The 16,535-nt window shown below is 39.1% G+C and overlaps 2 protein-coding genes across 3 annotated transcripts in view; one reads left to right on the forward strand and one right to left on the reverse strand.

Moving 5' to 3' along the window:
- Positions 1 to 16,535, forward strand: part of LOC125246416 (zinc finger protein 271-like) — a 122,034-nt gene that overhangs the window by 43,439 nt on the left and 62,060 nt on the right. The gene's annotated exons all lie outside the window — the stretch shown is intronic.
- Positions 6,227 to 13,009, reverse strand: LOC125247210 (gastrula zinc finger protein XlCGF8.2DB-like). The gene is made up of 3 exons (XM_048158442.1): positions 12,294 to 13,009; positions 9,052 to 9,969; positions 6,227 to 6,332 (listed from the first exon to the last, which is right to left on the reverse strand). Exons 1-3 carry the CDS (start codon positions 12,448 to 12,450, stop codon positions 6,229 to 6,231), a joined length of 1,179 nt encoding a protein of 392 aa, XP_048014399.1. The 5' UTR covers positions 12,451 to 13,009; the 3' UTR covers positions 6,227 to 6,228.

Consider the following 16,535-nt stretch of genomic DNA (forward strand, 5'->3'; position numbering starts at 1 on the left):
GATAGTTTTGAAGAAAAATAATAGTACCAGTTTATATTGAATATAGCCTTCATAATTAATAACTTTGATCTGCTGTCGTAAAATATGTACATTGGTGTGATACACACACGGAACCAGTTTGTCAAAGAATTGTTATACTCTGCGTTTCAGAGGGTTCCTGCTGAATTGCTGGCTGCAAGTAAGAATAAACAACAAAATGTGCCAGTCGATGTTGCAGAGCTCAATATCCTGAGCTCTGAGGACAGGAAATGTCCTTGTCAGCAAATCACAGAAATCACTCTCATTCATTGATAAAGGGACAACTATCTTCTTTATAGATGTCCCTCCTATTAAAGAGAAAGATACACAATTAAATCATTTTTATCACATAATATGCACCATTAAAAAAAATTACTAAATACTAAAATAAAAAATAGTAAATAGTTGTGTGTTGGAATGAGAATATGTGCTTCAGGGTCATCCTACACTGAAAGTCTCAGAGTAATCCTTGCACTCTTGTCCTATGTGGCCTCTGTTGCAGCCTGAATCTGCTCTTCTCTGAAACATTGCCAGTCTGGAACAGGCGGATAAGAGAAACAAGAGTAAAGTGTGCGCCAAACACTACATGTTAACATGATGAACGGCTTTCTGTTGTTTATGCCAATTAACTCTAATAATACTAAATACATTAATTCTGACCTTGAACCGATCAGTTAGCAGAAGCATAATTTAGCAAAAGTATCTATTAAAGAAGTACACGAAAAACAAGAAAAATTAATGCCTGGTTTCAATTTTTCTTTTTTCATCGACTTCAACCTGAAAACGCATTCAGAGAGAGAGAGAGAGAGCGAGAGAGAGAGATGTAGTAATGGAGCTGATCACTGGCCTGATTACTCTAGGCTCCTCCCACTCATCCTTCATCAGAATGCTGGAAGACTCATTGGTCACAGCTGCACTGGAGTACAGGAGCTTTGAAAAGCTCTTGTGGTGAATCAGTGTCTGTCTGATGCTCACTCAGATCTGAGGTATGGTCAGTGGTGTAGTCTAGTTTTTTGTAGTGAGTATACTGTGATTTTTCCCTCCCAGCCTCATACTTACCCATCGCAGAGCGACACCCCATAAGCACCGCCACACTCACTAATGCATATAGTATGCATCTGATCTAGGCTATACAAGAGCATTCTGAAAGACGGCTTGTGTGTGTTATCTACATGTCAGTTTATTATAATCAACAAAAGACTTTAACAGCCAGTGACATTTGATATATGACAGTGACAGTGATATACTGCGATCTGTCACTAAGTTACACATTAAAGAGCGCCAAAACGGTATATGTTTTTTTTTTTAATTCTGAAGTGAAATGGGCAAAATATGAAACTTGAGACTTTGACAAATATGAGACTTTGTTTCATTTTAAAAGCAACAAACCATATTTTGTGATTTATTAGATGGTTACGTATCCTTGCGCTTTTTAAGTGGGTATACGGAAATCCTTGTATACGGAAATCATTGTATTCAGAGCTACTTTTCTCCGTGTATGTCTATGGCGAGTCACGCAGTTACTGTGATACTCTGCGGCGGGTCCTACCAGTCCGGTCTGAAATGGTCTGAATATAAATGCTTATTATATGTGTACCATAATGATTCAGGGTAAGACAAAAACACGGTTTGAAAAATGGATTCATGTTGAAGATTCTCATAATATAATATTTGTAAATTTTGAACTCAAAAGTTACAGACAGCAGCTTTAACACAAATCAAATTAAATCAGTATAAACAAAATCTTTGCACTGCAGAGGTGGCAGAGAAGCTGCATCTGAAGTGGAATTTGGATGAGTTTACACAGACCGTTTAATGTAGCTCAGATGGCATGAATACAGTTACTCTGCTACATTTGCACAAGTAATGCGATTAATAGTTTAAATATATTTAGAATATAGAAATGTCAAAAAAAGTTATACTATTAAGTATGAAAACTACTATCACTTTCACATTCAAATGATGCAGTTAGATGCTAGTAGATGCAGTTATTCTACTTTGAAACTATTTTAGTTGATGAACTAGAACAAAACAGTCAAAACAGAACTCTTGTTTGTATGATAATTACTTAATTATATTGTGTTATAAATACTAAAAAACAAGCCTCAGGCTCAGATGTCATGCCCACAGACCATTGGCTGAATGTCTGATGCACATAATCGGAAACACTTTGGGAGTTTTAGAGTCAACATCTGATTGGATGCATTCTCCAGGATTTCCAGGAGAAGTGTGTCACATCTGTTAACGGTCTGCCAAGAAACAAAGCCGCTGTGACGCCAAACTCTCTCATGGAAGAAGAAAGCAGTCATGTTTGTAACAACGAGTGCTTATCAGGAACTGAACACTGGATTTTTCAAAAGTATGTGACGTTCATGGCATAGACTCTTGAAGATTGAAGACAACATTCTTGAAAAAATTATGTATTGGATGCACGGCAGTCTGTTGTTGTAGGGACATTGGCTGCGTTTACACTTGGCATTAATATGCGATCACCATGATCCGATCAAGCAGATCGGATAATTTGCCAATCAGGACACGGCGCGTTTACACTTGTCCACATCAAGTGGCTTCTGTGTCTAGATAACCGATCGTATCTGTCTTTACTGCGGAAAAAAAGAAAATAGGATGGCTCCTGTACCAAGTCGACCTGAAGTGGTGGGTTTTCTTTTAAAAAACATTTTCAGTCACGGGAGATTTTACAAATCTCATAAAATGGGGAGGATGAGGATGCTGCAATTAGTAATAAGGTGGATAGATGCCGTAATGGTAAGGGTACAAAGAAATATATAGGTCTGAGAACATTGCCAGCTGTTGTGGGAAAAATGCGCGAAAACGAATGGTTCTGCACCTTCCGTGTGCAAAGACAAACTTTCCATTATATTTGCGATCTACTCCACCCTCGATTGTTTCGCAAAACCACACAGCTACATGCAGCGATTCCCGTGGAGAAAAGAGTTGCACTGGCCCTATATTGGTTTGCTACAGGTGACTGCTTCCGCACAATTGGTCATCTCTTCGGTGTCAGCAAAGCTATAGTTTGGTAATGCGTGCATGAGGTGGCACCTGGGCTGAAATTGCATGTTCGACAGCACATAAGCATTCCCACCGGAGAGAGACTGAATGAGGTGACGCGTGGGTTTGAAGAGAGAATTGGCTTCCCTCAGTGTGCTGGGGCCATAGATGGGACCCAAATCCCAATGTTATCCCCCAGAGACAACGCATCAGACTACTTAAATAGGAAAGGCTGGCATTCCATCCTACTTCAAGCAGTTGTTGATCATTGAGGCAGGTAAGATTATAAACATTCTTCAAGACGTAAAATATTACTGTAGTAATAACTGCATGTTGCCAAGTACCAATAGTGAACAACATTGGTAAATCAACACTGAACTGAATTCCGGGGAATGACAAATGTGTTTTTAGAAGTGATTTACAGCAGAATTAATGCATCATTGATCATTATTTTTGATTATTATTTTCTTGTATATCACTGTAAAGCTGATCTGAAACGATCTGCTTTGTGTAAAGTGCTATATAAATAAAGGTGACTTGACTTCTTACTTTCAGGTTCACAAACATAAACATTGGATGGCCAGGCAGCGTACATGACGCACATGTGTTGCAGAACTTTGGTCTCTACTATTTTTGCTGTGAAAAAGACACCTTGCTGTACATCATCACAGTACACAGGATCTGATGTTGCATGAAACTCCTTTTCATGTGAGTTTGATTAGTGTAACATTCACTTTATGCACCAGGCTTAATTATTAGTTATTGTCCAGGTTATATACACATACTGTAGACCAACTCTAAATGCCCTATCCGTGACAGCAATCAATAACCAGTTAAGAGTATTATGAAAAGTAATGACAATTATCTCCTACTACGTTTCTGTAGATGGTCTTCAAATGCATTTCACCTGTGCAAAATCCAGTCACACTTAAAGCAATTCCAGTGACTTCTTTTTAATTGCTCAATTTTGTCACAAAAGCAAGGTACTGTGAACAGATCTGAAGCACAAAGTGAATAGTCCATCCATCCATCCATCCATTTTCTTCCGCTTATCTGGGGCCGGGTCACGGGGGCAGCAGTCTAAGCAGTCTAACACTTCCTCCAGCTCTTCCGGGGGAATCCCGAGGCATTCCCAGGCCAGGGATTCCCAAAGCTCATGACCATAGGTGAGAGCAGGAACGTAGATTGACTGGTAAATTGAGAGCTTCGCCTCACAGCTCAGCTCCTTCTTCACCATGATAGACCGGTACAACGAATGCAATACTGCAGAAGCTGCACCGATCCGCCTGTCAATTTCCCGCTCCATCCTTCCCTCATTCGTGGACAAGACCCCAAGATACTTAAACTCCTCCACTTGGGGCAGGACTACTCCACCAACCCGAAGAGGACAAACCACCTTTTTCCGGCTGAGAACCATGACCTCGGACTTGGAGGTGCTGATTCTCATTCCAGCCGCTTCACACTCAGCTGCAAACCGTCCCAGTGTACGCTGAAGGTTCTGGTTTGATGGAGCCAACAGGACAACATCATCTGCAAAAAACAGCGACGAGATCTTATGGTCCCCAAACCGGACTCCCTCCGGCCCCTGGCTGCGCCTAGAAATCCTGTCCATAAAGATAATGAACAGGACCGGTGACAAAGGGCAGCCCTTCTGGAGTCCAACATCCCCCGGGAACAGATCTGACTTACTGCCAGCAATGCGAACCAAGCTCCTGCTCTGGTCGTACAGAGACCGGACAGCCCTTAGCAGAGGGCCCCGAACCCCATACTCCCAGAGCACCCCCCACAGGGCACCACGAGGGACACAGTTGAATGCCTTCTCCAAATCTACTAAGCACATGTGGACTGGTTGGGCAAGCTCCCATGAACCCTCCAGCACCCTAAAGAGGGTATTGAGCTGGTCCAGTGTTCCACGCCCAAAACGAAAACCGCATTGTTCCCCTGGATCTGAGACTCGACTATCGGCTGAATTCTCCTCTCCAGTACCCTGGCATAGACTTTCCCAGGAAGGATGAGGAGTGTGATCCCCCTGTAGTTGGAACACACTCTCCAGTCCCCCTTCTTGAAAAGAGGGATCACCACCCCGGTCTGCCAATCCAGGGGCACTGTCCCCAACCGCCACTCGATGTTGCAAAGGTGTGTCAACCAAGACAGACCCACAACATCCAGAGACTTAAGGTAGTCAGGGCGGATCTCATCCACCCCTGGTGCCTTGCCACCGGGGAGCTTCTGAACTACCTCTGTGACGTCAGCTTGGGTGATGGACGAGTCCATCTCTGAGTCCCCGGCCTCTGCTTCCTCAGAGAAAGACGTGTCGGTGGGGTTGAGGAGATCCTCGAAGTATTCCTTCCACCGCCCGGGGTATCCCTAGTTGAGGTCAACAACTTCCCCCCTCCACTGTAAACAGTGTTAGTAGGGCACTGCTTCCCCCTCCTGAGGCGGCGGATGGTTTGCCAGAATCTCCACAAGGCTGACCAATAGTCCTTCTCCATGGCCTCACCAAACTCCTCCCAGACCCGAGTTTTTGCCTCCACAACTATCCAGGCTGCAGTCCGCTTGGCCTGTCGGTACCCGTCAGCTGCCTCAGGAGTCCCACAAGGCAGCCAGGCTCGATAGGACTCCTCCTTCAGCTTGACGGCATCCCTTACTTCCGGTGTCCGCTACCGGGTTCGGGGATTGCGAGCCCAAACCCTGGGCCTGGCTCCAGGGTGGGGCCCCGGTTGCGGCATACCGTATACCGTATGATACCATACCGGCGACGTAACGGACCTTATTTTTTTTAAAACTTATCATAAGGGGCTTCTGAACCGCTCTTTGTCTGACCCGTCACCTAGGACCTGTCTGCCTTGGGAGACCCTACCAGGGGCATATAGCCCCCGACAACATAGCTCCTAGGATCATTCGGGCACTCAAACCCCTCCACCATGTTAAGGTGGCGGTTCAAAGAGGAGATTTTATAAGTGATTTTTTTATTGGTTATTCCATGTTCAGATAATATTAATTTTGGGAGCTTTCAATGTTCATGTGTGTTATCCTTCCAGACCAGAGTTTAGTCATCTGTTAGTCATTTGGTCTATCACGGTGTGTTGTGTCAGCAATTTGCACACTGTATTTTCTGAGCACAAGACTGTTTTGTTTAACCCTACTTTTTCTTAATGGTCAGGCTAATGATGGTACTGTTGCTGTTAATCTCGGGTGCTAGATGTTTTTCAGTCCTTGTTCTGGTATGGGACCTGAGGAGTTGAGTATCCAGTTTAACTCTTCATGTTCTGATGTTTTGAATTCTGTGGCTCCTTTGAAATCTAGGAAGAAGAAAGTCAAGACTCAGCCCTGGTTGAACAGCAATAGCAATACTCTTAGGCAAGAGTGCAGGAGGGCTGACCGTTAATGGCTCAAAGATAAGTTACAAGTCTCGTATAAATCTTTGAGAGGTTGTTCGATGAAGTTTCAAAAAGTAGTTAAATTAGCTAGATCAAACAGTTTTTTTGACATTACTTCAAAGAATTGTCATAATTCAAAAATACTCTTTTCTACTATTACAGTACTTTAACCAGTTGTCCCTCCTTCAATTTCTTTTTCTGTGGACACATGTGAAACGTAAAAATTTTTACTGGTAAGATTGTTGGAATTTGCTCTCGGATTTCATCTGTTAGTAATGATCCTGCTACTTTTGTTGCTCCTTTGAAAAAATTGAGTTTTGTTCCTGTGTCTCTGTCACAACTTCAAGACATAGTTGCACAAATGAAGCCTACTTGTTCCTCATGTGATGTTATCTCATCTGCTTTAGTTAGGAGGTGGTGGACTCAAATAGTCCAAGCGTGTTATCAATTGTCAATAGTTGTGAATCTTGATGCCTATGACATGAATAACGTTTGTCCTATTTCAAAATGATCTTTTATTTCAAAGATAATTAGAGAAAATTGTATTTGTACAATTGAATGTTAGAAATAATATCTCAATAGATTTCAATCAGGCTTCAGAGCTGGTCATAGCACAGAGCTCTATTGGGGGTTTCAAATGATATTTTATTAAATGTAGATTCAGGTAGTCCTGTTGTTCTATTGTTAGATCTCAGTTCTGCTTTCAATATAGTCGACCATGTAAGCACAGTATAAATTACCATCTGTATGCTGATGATTCCCAAATTTACTTCTCTATAAAACATGGGGAGCTATCTTCTCAAATCTTTCTTTAACTGTTTGGCTGATGTGAAGTGTTGGTTGGCAAACAACTTTCTCCAACTGAATGAAGACAAGTCAGAGTTTGTTGTCTGAGGATGTGATATGGATTCTAATAACAACCTGTTATTGCTTCCTGGGGAAAAACTTTCCTTTGTGAAAAATCTTTATTTTTGACTGAGCTTAAATTTGATCATCAAATCTTAGATCAATAGCCAAGTTGATGTCCATCCTCTCTTTCAAAGATATGGAGAAGGTTCTTCGTGCCTTTGTGTCTTCTCGTTTGGATTATTGTAACTCTTTGTATCTGGTGTGAGTCGTCTCTCTTGTCTGCAGCTGGTTCAGAACTCTTTTAACTGGTACCAAAAAAAACCACCATATTACTCCTGTATGGATTTCATTACATTGATTATCAATTTGATCCAGAATCCAGTATAAAGTGTTGCTGTATGTTTACAAATCTCTCCATGGCCTGGCACCAGAGTATATTTCTGATTTTATTAGTTTACATAAACCTTTGAGATCTCTTCGCTCCAATGATCAGTCTTGTCCGGCAGTTCCTCTAGGGTCATTTCAGTGGGTGTTAAAAATTTATTTATTTTCCTTAGCTTTTAATAATGTGTTGTAAACTGTATGTATTTGTTTATTTTTTGCCATTTTCATGTACAGCACTTTGGTACCCACTGTGGTTTCTAAAAATGCTCTAGAAATAAAGTTGAGAGTGGCATATTTAATCTAGATGTGTATATCAGAGGTAAAACAGAACTTAAAATCATTGTTTAACTGTATTACTTTGCTTACGCCCAATTTATTTTTTATAAATCCTGATATATGTGTGGAAAATGCATACCCACATTTTAATGCCTTTTTTGTGCGTACGCAATGTTTATACATCAGGCCCCAGAGGTGTAAACAGTTATCTGTCTCCCTCGTCTACTAATGATCCGAGGGGTGGTAAGCATAAATTGAATTGCATCGAAATTATTTAATTGGTCCTCTCTCGTTTTTGCATGTGCTCATAATTTCTTTGTATGACAGCCTGGCCTAAAATGATATCACACAATTAAACACAAATAAAACAACTGACTCCAAGCACAACTACACAATATGCTTACAAAATCTTTAAGACATTTTTAATATTTGAATAAAGGGTAAATATTAGGGCTGTGAATCTTGGGGTAGACAGCGAATCGATTCGGTTGAGGAATCACAGGTGTTCGATTTGTTCTCGAATGATTTTTATCAAATTCAGAACAATTCTACTCGAGACGATTATATGCAACTATTTAAACAAGTTATGAAGTCAAATATTGAGCTTCCACGAGACCACCTTCCTTATTCAAGTTACGAAGAAGGTGTAAACTGGCATCGTGTCAATTACGCTTTTTCCATAAGCTGAAAAGAGAAGACATGGGACGTAGCATAAGCTTTGAGAACTGCAAGAGTTTTACACTTTTAACATTTAAGAGGCTGTTGTGTCAACCTTGATTTATTGCAATATTGAGCTGTTCAATTTTATTTAGATTTTAGAAAATAAACATGATTTCCATTAATCAAATATTTTTTTTATTTTCACTGGCATTTCTGGACTAGTGCATCTTTGAGCCTAAATTCAGCATGAGTAAAATACTTAAGTACAGTTAATATCAGATACTCCAAGACTTTTACTCAAGTTGTCTTAGAAATGGTCACTTGTAATGGAGTAATTTTCATTATAAGGTATCTGTACTTTTATTCAAGAATTGTTTTCAGGTACTCTTTACACATCTGCTCTTTCCACAGCAACGACTTCAAAAAGTTCAGTTCTCTTTCAAGTGAATCCTCATGTGGACCTTAAGGTTACCTTTATATATGAAACTCTTTCCACACTGATCACATGTAAATGGCTTCTCTTTAATGTGAATTCTCCTGTGTTCCCTAAGGCTTCCTTCCCGTGTGAAGCCATTCCCGCACAGAGTGCAGGTGTAAGGCTTTTCTCCAGTGTGAGTGCTCATGTGGTCTATAAGGTGTCCTTTTCGACTGAAACTCTTTCCACACTGTTGGCAGGTGTAAGGCTTTTCTCCAGTGTGAATTCTCATGTGGACTGTAAGGTTTCCTTTCTCACTGAAACTCTTTCCACACTCTTGGCAGGTGTAAGGCTTTTCTCCAGTGTGAATTCTCATGTGAATTTCAAGTTTTCCTTTATTACTGAAATTCTTTCCACACTCTTGACAGGTGTAAAGCTTTTCTCCAGTGTGAATTTTCATGTGGGCTGTAAGGCTTCCTTTATGACTGAAACTCTTCCCACATTGTTTGCAGGTGAAAGGCTTTTCTCTAGTATGGATTCTCATGTGGATTTTAAGGCTTCCCTTTTGACTGAAACTCTGTCCACATTGTCGGCAGATATATGGCGTTTCTCCAGTGTGAATTCTCATGTGGCCTATAAGGCTTCCTTTATGACTGAAACTCTGTCCACACTGTTGGCAGGTGAAAGGCTTTTCTCTAGTATGGATTCTCATGTGGATTTTAAGGCTTCCTTTATGACTGAAACTCTTTCCACATTGCTGGCAGGTGAATGGTTTCCCTCCAGTGTGAATTCTCATGTGGACTTTAAGGTGTTTTTTGTGTGTGAAACTCTTAGTTCCTGTCTTTTGAACTCCTTTTTGTGGGGAAACCTGTGTTGATCTTTCTCCATTCATGAAATCATGACGTTCATCATAATATTCTTTCTCTTCTTCCCTTTCATTAGGTTCATGACTCACTTCTTTCAGTGACATTAGGTCTAGGACAAAAATAGACATAAAACAATGTAGACATTTAAAGCATCAAAACCAACAACGTGTATGTTCTATACCCTATCCTATCCTACCTTATCCAATCCTATGGATCAGGGATGGGCAGGTTTGGTACTGGAGGACCACTGTCTTTCATCCCTAATCAAATACACCTGCCTGTAATTTTCAATCATTCCTGAAGACTTAAGGCCGATTTATATTTCTGCGTCACGTGTACACTGTAGGCTGCGAGTACCATGCGTAGCCTGATGTGCAACATCTCTGTGGTATAATGTAACGCATCAATTCTACACAGACCACAAGTGCTGTGATTGGTCTGTTAGAACGGAGAAGAGCGAGTGTGTGGCCTCAGCAGCGGGAGAGAGAGGCAGGAGACGAGCGGTGCGTAAGTAGGTCAAGTGCAAATGATAAACACCTGGTCTCATTGCAGTAAATGACATGGGGAGACCAGATAAAGCCACCAGGAAAAAGGGTGTGGAGCATCCTCCGGATCAGAGCATACTTCAAGAGCGAGTGTGTGGCAAGGGTCCTTCTTTCGGGCGGAGGATGTGGTATTCTTCATTTCAAATAGCCCACATTCTTTGTGTCGCGTTAACAGGTCATTTAGAAAAAATAAATAAATAAATGGTGGCGTCGGAGTACATACACTCACAAATTATTATGCAAGTGACATATCAGTAAGATTTCAGTATAATAAATATTCAGATTTTAGTTTTTCTAAGAAAATGTATGTTTGTTTATTTATCCATGTCTTTTTAGATAACTGTATCAATCTCAGACAAAATAATTTGCCAGGTCTATGGAAACCATATTTAGAGGTTGATCCACATTATTAAGCAAGTCACAGTTTTCATTCAATATGGGGAGGAAGAAAGATCTTTCTAAAGATGAAAAGCATGAAATGGTGCAATGTTGTGCAAAAGGCATGAAAACAACTAATATTGTGTGAAAACTGAATGGAGATTATCGAATTATCATAAGATTTGTGAGTGATTTAGAGCACAGCAGAACTCGGTCAGATAAAGGCCGAAAATTAAAAAATTAATTGTATTAAAAGGGCAGCTATAAAAAAGCCAGTGTTGAGCAGCAAACAGCTGCTGGTGTCTCTGGATTCTCAAGAAACTCTTCATGCTGGCTGGCAGTTGTGCGTAAAGATGCATTTTAGACACCACTAACCAAACCTGGTAAAAGTTACACTAAACCATGTCAAATTATCCATTACTCCTATTTTTTCTGTAATTTAATTACAGTTACTTCTGATGTAATTAAACTAAATACTGTGTTTAGAACAATTATATATATATATATATATATATATATATATATATATATATATATATATATATATATATATATATATATATATATATATATATATAATACAATAGTGGATTTAACATCAAAATTATAGCTGTCAATAGATTAAATTTTAATCGCAATTAATCACGATTAATCTCACACTTATCGTGAAATTAAGCATACACCAGACTGAAGTGTGATTCTCACAAAACTGTATTTTTCATCTTTTTAAGGTAAATTTTGGTGTCTTTTCAAAAAGAGGACACTTGCAGACTCCAAAAGGACAGTTGGGTAAAGTTGGTTTTATATTCGCACATTCAGACTTCTGATAAATTCAGACTTTCCAATAAATGTGCAATAAATTAATGTTTGCGAATTTTAAGCAGCGACATGATATTGACAACCAACGATTGTCAACTTACAACATTTTTCACAGTCGATCAAAATAGGCAAGTATTGTTTTAATGACATATTTACTTGTGAATGTCCAATGTAGTGTGATTAACAAGGCTATTGAATACAGATGTCCGAATGTGCGAATATAAAACCAACTTTATCCAAGTCCAAAAGGACAACAAATCACCAAATGCTATGAGTCCAAATAATTCATACATTAATGTACACTAAAGCACCCCCACAAAAAAAACACAGCAAAACTCGTTTGAGAATCCACAGTGTATAGTGTAGCAACAGAAAAGAGCTTGTTTACATTTTAGACCAGTCCAGTTACAATACTGAACAGAACCACATGGAGATAACAAAAACCCTAAACCAACTGCCTTGACCTGCATATATACTGAAGTACACAGAAACATACACAGGACAAATCCAAACATTGTCCTGAATGTGTGTAAAACAGCGTGAATGTACTGAAATGTGCCTGTGCAGAAATTCAACATGAGGTCAGTGTGTCGAGAGAGAGAGAGATGATTCAAATGATTTCAAATTATATTTGATCATTATTTTTAATAATGATCAAATAACTGAGTTCAGCTGTGAGAATAAAACCAACCTGTTTGTTCCTCAGTTTCTTCATGTTTCACACTGAATGTTTCTTCAATCTTCATGTCTTCAGACTCATCTTTAATAATTATCTTCATATCTTCACTTTCCTCTTTAATAAACTCAATCATCTTCATGTATTCAGTCTCCTCTTTAATAAACGCCATCTTTAAGAAGAGAATTAAAGTTCTAAGTCTTCAATGACCCAAAACTAACGCTGCAAATTAATAAACTTAATATTTAGACATTTATGATCTACATTTGGTATTTAAAGGATTATAGATTATATTTAAATGATTACTCTTTGATGAAAACGTGATTAGTTAGTTTGTTAGTGTTTGTTGTTCTTGTTCATGTTCACTGTTGGAGCAGCACGAGTCGCGATTCACTGAATCATTTCTCAAAGTGTTTGATTCAATTGACTCGGAGTTGAAAAGTTCCGTTTCTCCATCATGACTCTCCAGAGACTGAACTCGTGTTCATGATAAACTGATTTATGATATATATAGAGAGAAATGAGACGCAGGTTTACTGTTTCTCATCAGTGGATATGAGTTTTACTCACACAAATATCCTTCATTACAGATAGATAAAGAATCACAATGTTACATTAAATAGTAAATAAACTCATTTCACATCGCTGATAAAACTATTAAAACTACAAAACTGTTTCTGTCGATCAAAACAGCTTAAATTCTTAAAACAAACCTTTATTCAGCAGAATCACAGCAGATGCAGGAGCGCGGCGCAGTCTTATGACGTCATGTCGCCACTTCAAAATAAAAGTCATGCATTGTCTACAATCACAGAAGTGCATAGAAATCCAACTACTTTACCAGATAATTTTTATATATTAAAATTAAAACAGAGACAAATATGGTTATGAGTTCATTCATGTGTCCGAACTGAAACACATTAAAAGTCAGTGTTTACAAGTATGTATATATACAGGGTGTGACTTGTGAAAAAAATAGAAAGAAGGGATGTTTTTTTTTTTTTTTTTTTTTGAAAATTTGTTAAAAACCACAGTGGAGCTATATAGCTATTTTTTTGGCAGCTGTTACAGAAACATTTTTACAAAAAATCTTCTGATTAACCTTGAGGGATTGTTCTTATGACAAACGGTACAGGTTCCTTCACCTACCAACAAACAAGGAATACAGAAGATTGTGGCTGAAAAACCTAAACTTGAAGAGACCACCCAAAACACTGTACATGTACATTTCATTTCGTCAACAAAAAACTAACAGAGGAAAACCCGCATCCTACTTTGTGGTTCGGCTATGAAAGACGACCCAAAAAAAGTAAAGTGATAATGTCTCTAATGCCCTAATAATTGTGAACTGTATTTGTACTCTCAGATGAGCTTGACTAGATGGATTGGGATGAGGAGCCATGCTCTGTGATGCCCAAACACAGTGGTCAGACCCAGAGATAGAAGACCACACCTGTTCAAGAGGGCCGTACCATCACCTGCAGAATGAGTGCTCCACCACTGCCAGCATTATCAGGCCCTGTTGCAGATAGTACTTTGAACAATGATGCAGACCCTCTCTTGTATACAGGGATTCCACTCATTGAGTTTAAAACCCTTGTATCCTGCCTGCAAGTATTTGCCCCTACTTCACCATTCATGTCGGTTGTGGACCGACTAAGGCAAAACTTTGTCACGGCTGATTTAGCACGACAATTTAAAACATCAGGTCAGGTCAGCAAGACTGGTTGGAATCTGGACAGACATAATGTCTGAACACACCAAGGATCTTGTTATGTGGTTGCATGATATGTGGTCGTGAAACAATCAAAGCGATGTTGCCCCAAGCATTTAAAGGACACTTTTCAAACACAACCTGTGTAATTGATTGTCTTGCAGAAAGCCAAAAACCTGGACCCTAGAAGTGCATCATACAGTCACTAACTATGCCAACAACACTGTGAAATATTTAGTGGCAGTTTCTCCCTCCGGAGTAAACATGTTTATTTCAGATGCGTACAGTGGCAAATGCAGTGATAGGTACATAAAGTTCCCGGTATACTTCAAACGAAATCGAAGAACGAACTGATGTGACGTCATTTTGAACAAAATCAGGCCAAAACGTGTTCTTTTTGGAAGTTCAAAACAGCTTGCCAAAGCGAACTTCATAGGGAGCAATGACACTTCCTCTCTCAATATCCATAAAGGTACTAAAAACATATTTAAATCAGTTCATGTGAGTACAGTGGTTCAATATTAATATTATAAAGCGACGAGAATATTTTTGGAGCGCCAAAAAAATCAAAATAACAACTTATTTAGTGACGGCCGATTTCAAAACACTGCTTCAGGAAATGTCATTGCTGCTTATGAATGCCTCACAGAGCCATTGGATTTCAACTAAAATGTCTTAATTTGTGTTCCAAAGATTGACGAAAGGTCTTACGGGTGTGAAACAACATGAGGGTGAGTAATGATGACAGAATTTTCATTGTTTGGGTGAACTAACCACTTTAAGGTCAATCAGCTTTCACTATCACTTCAGTGTGTCATCAGATCTGCACTCGGTTGGTCAATGAAACATAAATTATCAAGTTATAAATTTTGTTTTGATCATTACTAATTTACATATCAGCCTCCTCATTTCCGCACAAACCATGCTGCATGCCTATTTATCTAAATGTTACAGTAAACAGACTTAACATTCACTGTTTCAGCAGATTCTTCTCAGAGTTATAAAAAGATTAAAATTCAGATCCCCAATCCCTGTTGTAAAAAGCATAACTCACAAACACAAGAAGAATATTGGCTCTGCACTCAAGCTTAAGCTCTGTTCACACCGCCAGCGACTTTTTCGCTGCATGTCACTAGTCTCTGCACTGTGAAGTCACTTGTGGGCGTTCCTAAGTGCTGTCGCTCTAATGTCATTGGTAAAAACTAAGAAATCATTCTAAGTTTGACTAGGAATTAGGTTTAAAGTAATTAAAAGTAGAGTGTTGTGACCACAGAGCTCAGTGCATTAAACCTTATACAATTGTCTTGTCCCTAATAATCAACACAATGCAGGGAAACTGTAATATGAACTGTAACAGTGCTAAACTGCTCACAACATCATATAATTAACAACACAAAATGTATTAATCAAATTCACAAGACTGCCGACAGTTTCTTTTCCACGCATTGTTTTATTATATCCATGCATGTACAGTGAAATCGTTCCGGAACTATTCCTGTCTGTCTTGCCTGCACTCGAGATGGTGACGTGAGCTCCAGAGAGCCTTCACTACTATTGGTTGTGTCGCTCACAAAATGCACTCGTCATTTGCATAAAAATAGAGATTTCCTTACTTTCGTTGCGTGTCTCCCATCGCTGGACACGCCTACAACAGAAATGTTGGTGGGAAATTTATACTTTAAAACATGAAATTAAACCGCCAGTAGATGGTGGCATGTGACTGTCTTAATGAGTGAGCCATTGAATTATTTATTCAAACGATTCATTCAAAAGGCTGAATCAAGAATGACATTCTGTCGCCAACGGTCACTGTCGCTTTGTCACTGTGTGTCACTGGCGGTCTGAACAGGGCTTTATACCAAAGAATATACACTAACAAGAAGCGACACTCAATAGAACGTTCCATTGGAACACCAGCGCCCAGCTGAGAGCCAGGAGAGAACTAAACATTCAAACATCTGCATACACTTTAGGCCTGTGATATTAAGCTAATTTTATTTTTGATTTCGATTTTGGCTTCCAAGGTAATCATCTGTAAGACGATATTTGTGGTAAAACTGTTAAACTAGCCGCATTTTGTCTAGCACAATTTCCTTCCCTCACTAGTCTCTGGTGCGTTCATCTTGTAAAGTGAGTTATTTACTGTTGATATACAGTTATGAGAAAGTTTAGCTTGTAATCTGGCATTTAATTGTTGAGTGTTGACATTATTGTAACTAATTTAAGCAACTAATTAAGCATGTTTAACTAGCGTGCATGAACTATCTGTTCATGCATGTGTATATTTACATCTGTCGTCAGATTATACGATCACTTTGATTATACTGATGTCGTCTTCTGTTGAGGGAAATCGTTATTCATGTTTTAGATGCAAGTATTTTAGATGCAAGTATACTTGCAAGTAAATTGCAAGTATACATGCAAGTTGAAGATTATAGTTAAATGGTTAATCATGGAGCTATAGTATTTCACTTAATGTTTTATTAACAAAATTCTGGAGGAGCAACGTTCAAAAAATCTGGCTAATCATCACGTCACTTTAG

The sequence above is a fragment of the Megalobrama amblycephala genome, linkage group LG1 (assembly GCF_018812025.1).
Source record: "Megalobrama amblycephala isolate DHTTF-2021 linkage group LG1, ASM1881202v1, whole genome shotgun sequence".
NCBI lineage: Eukaryota > Metazoa > Chordata > Actinopteri > Cypriniformes > Xenocyprididae > Megalobrama > Megalobrama amblycephala.

What these genes read in the sequence shown, in the direction of transcription:
- LOC125247210 (XM_048158442.1), bottom strand. Translation starts at nt 12,450, where the DNA reads ATGGCGTTTATTAAAGAGGAGACTGAATACATGAAGATGATTGAGTTT. An exon ending in AGAAACTGAGGAACAAACAG is followed by an intron (nt 9,970 to 12,293) that starts GTTGGTTTTATT and finishes TTTTTGTCCTAG; the next exon opens with ACCTAATGTCACTGAAAGAA. An exon ending in AAAGAGTTTCATATATAAAG is followed by an intron (nt 6,333 to 9,051) that starts GTAACCTTAAGG and finishes TCTTCTTCCTAG; the next exon opens with ATTTCAAAGGAGCCACAGAA.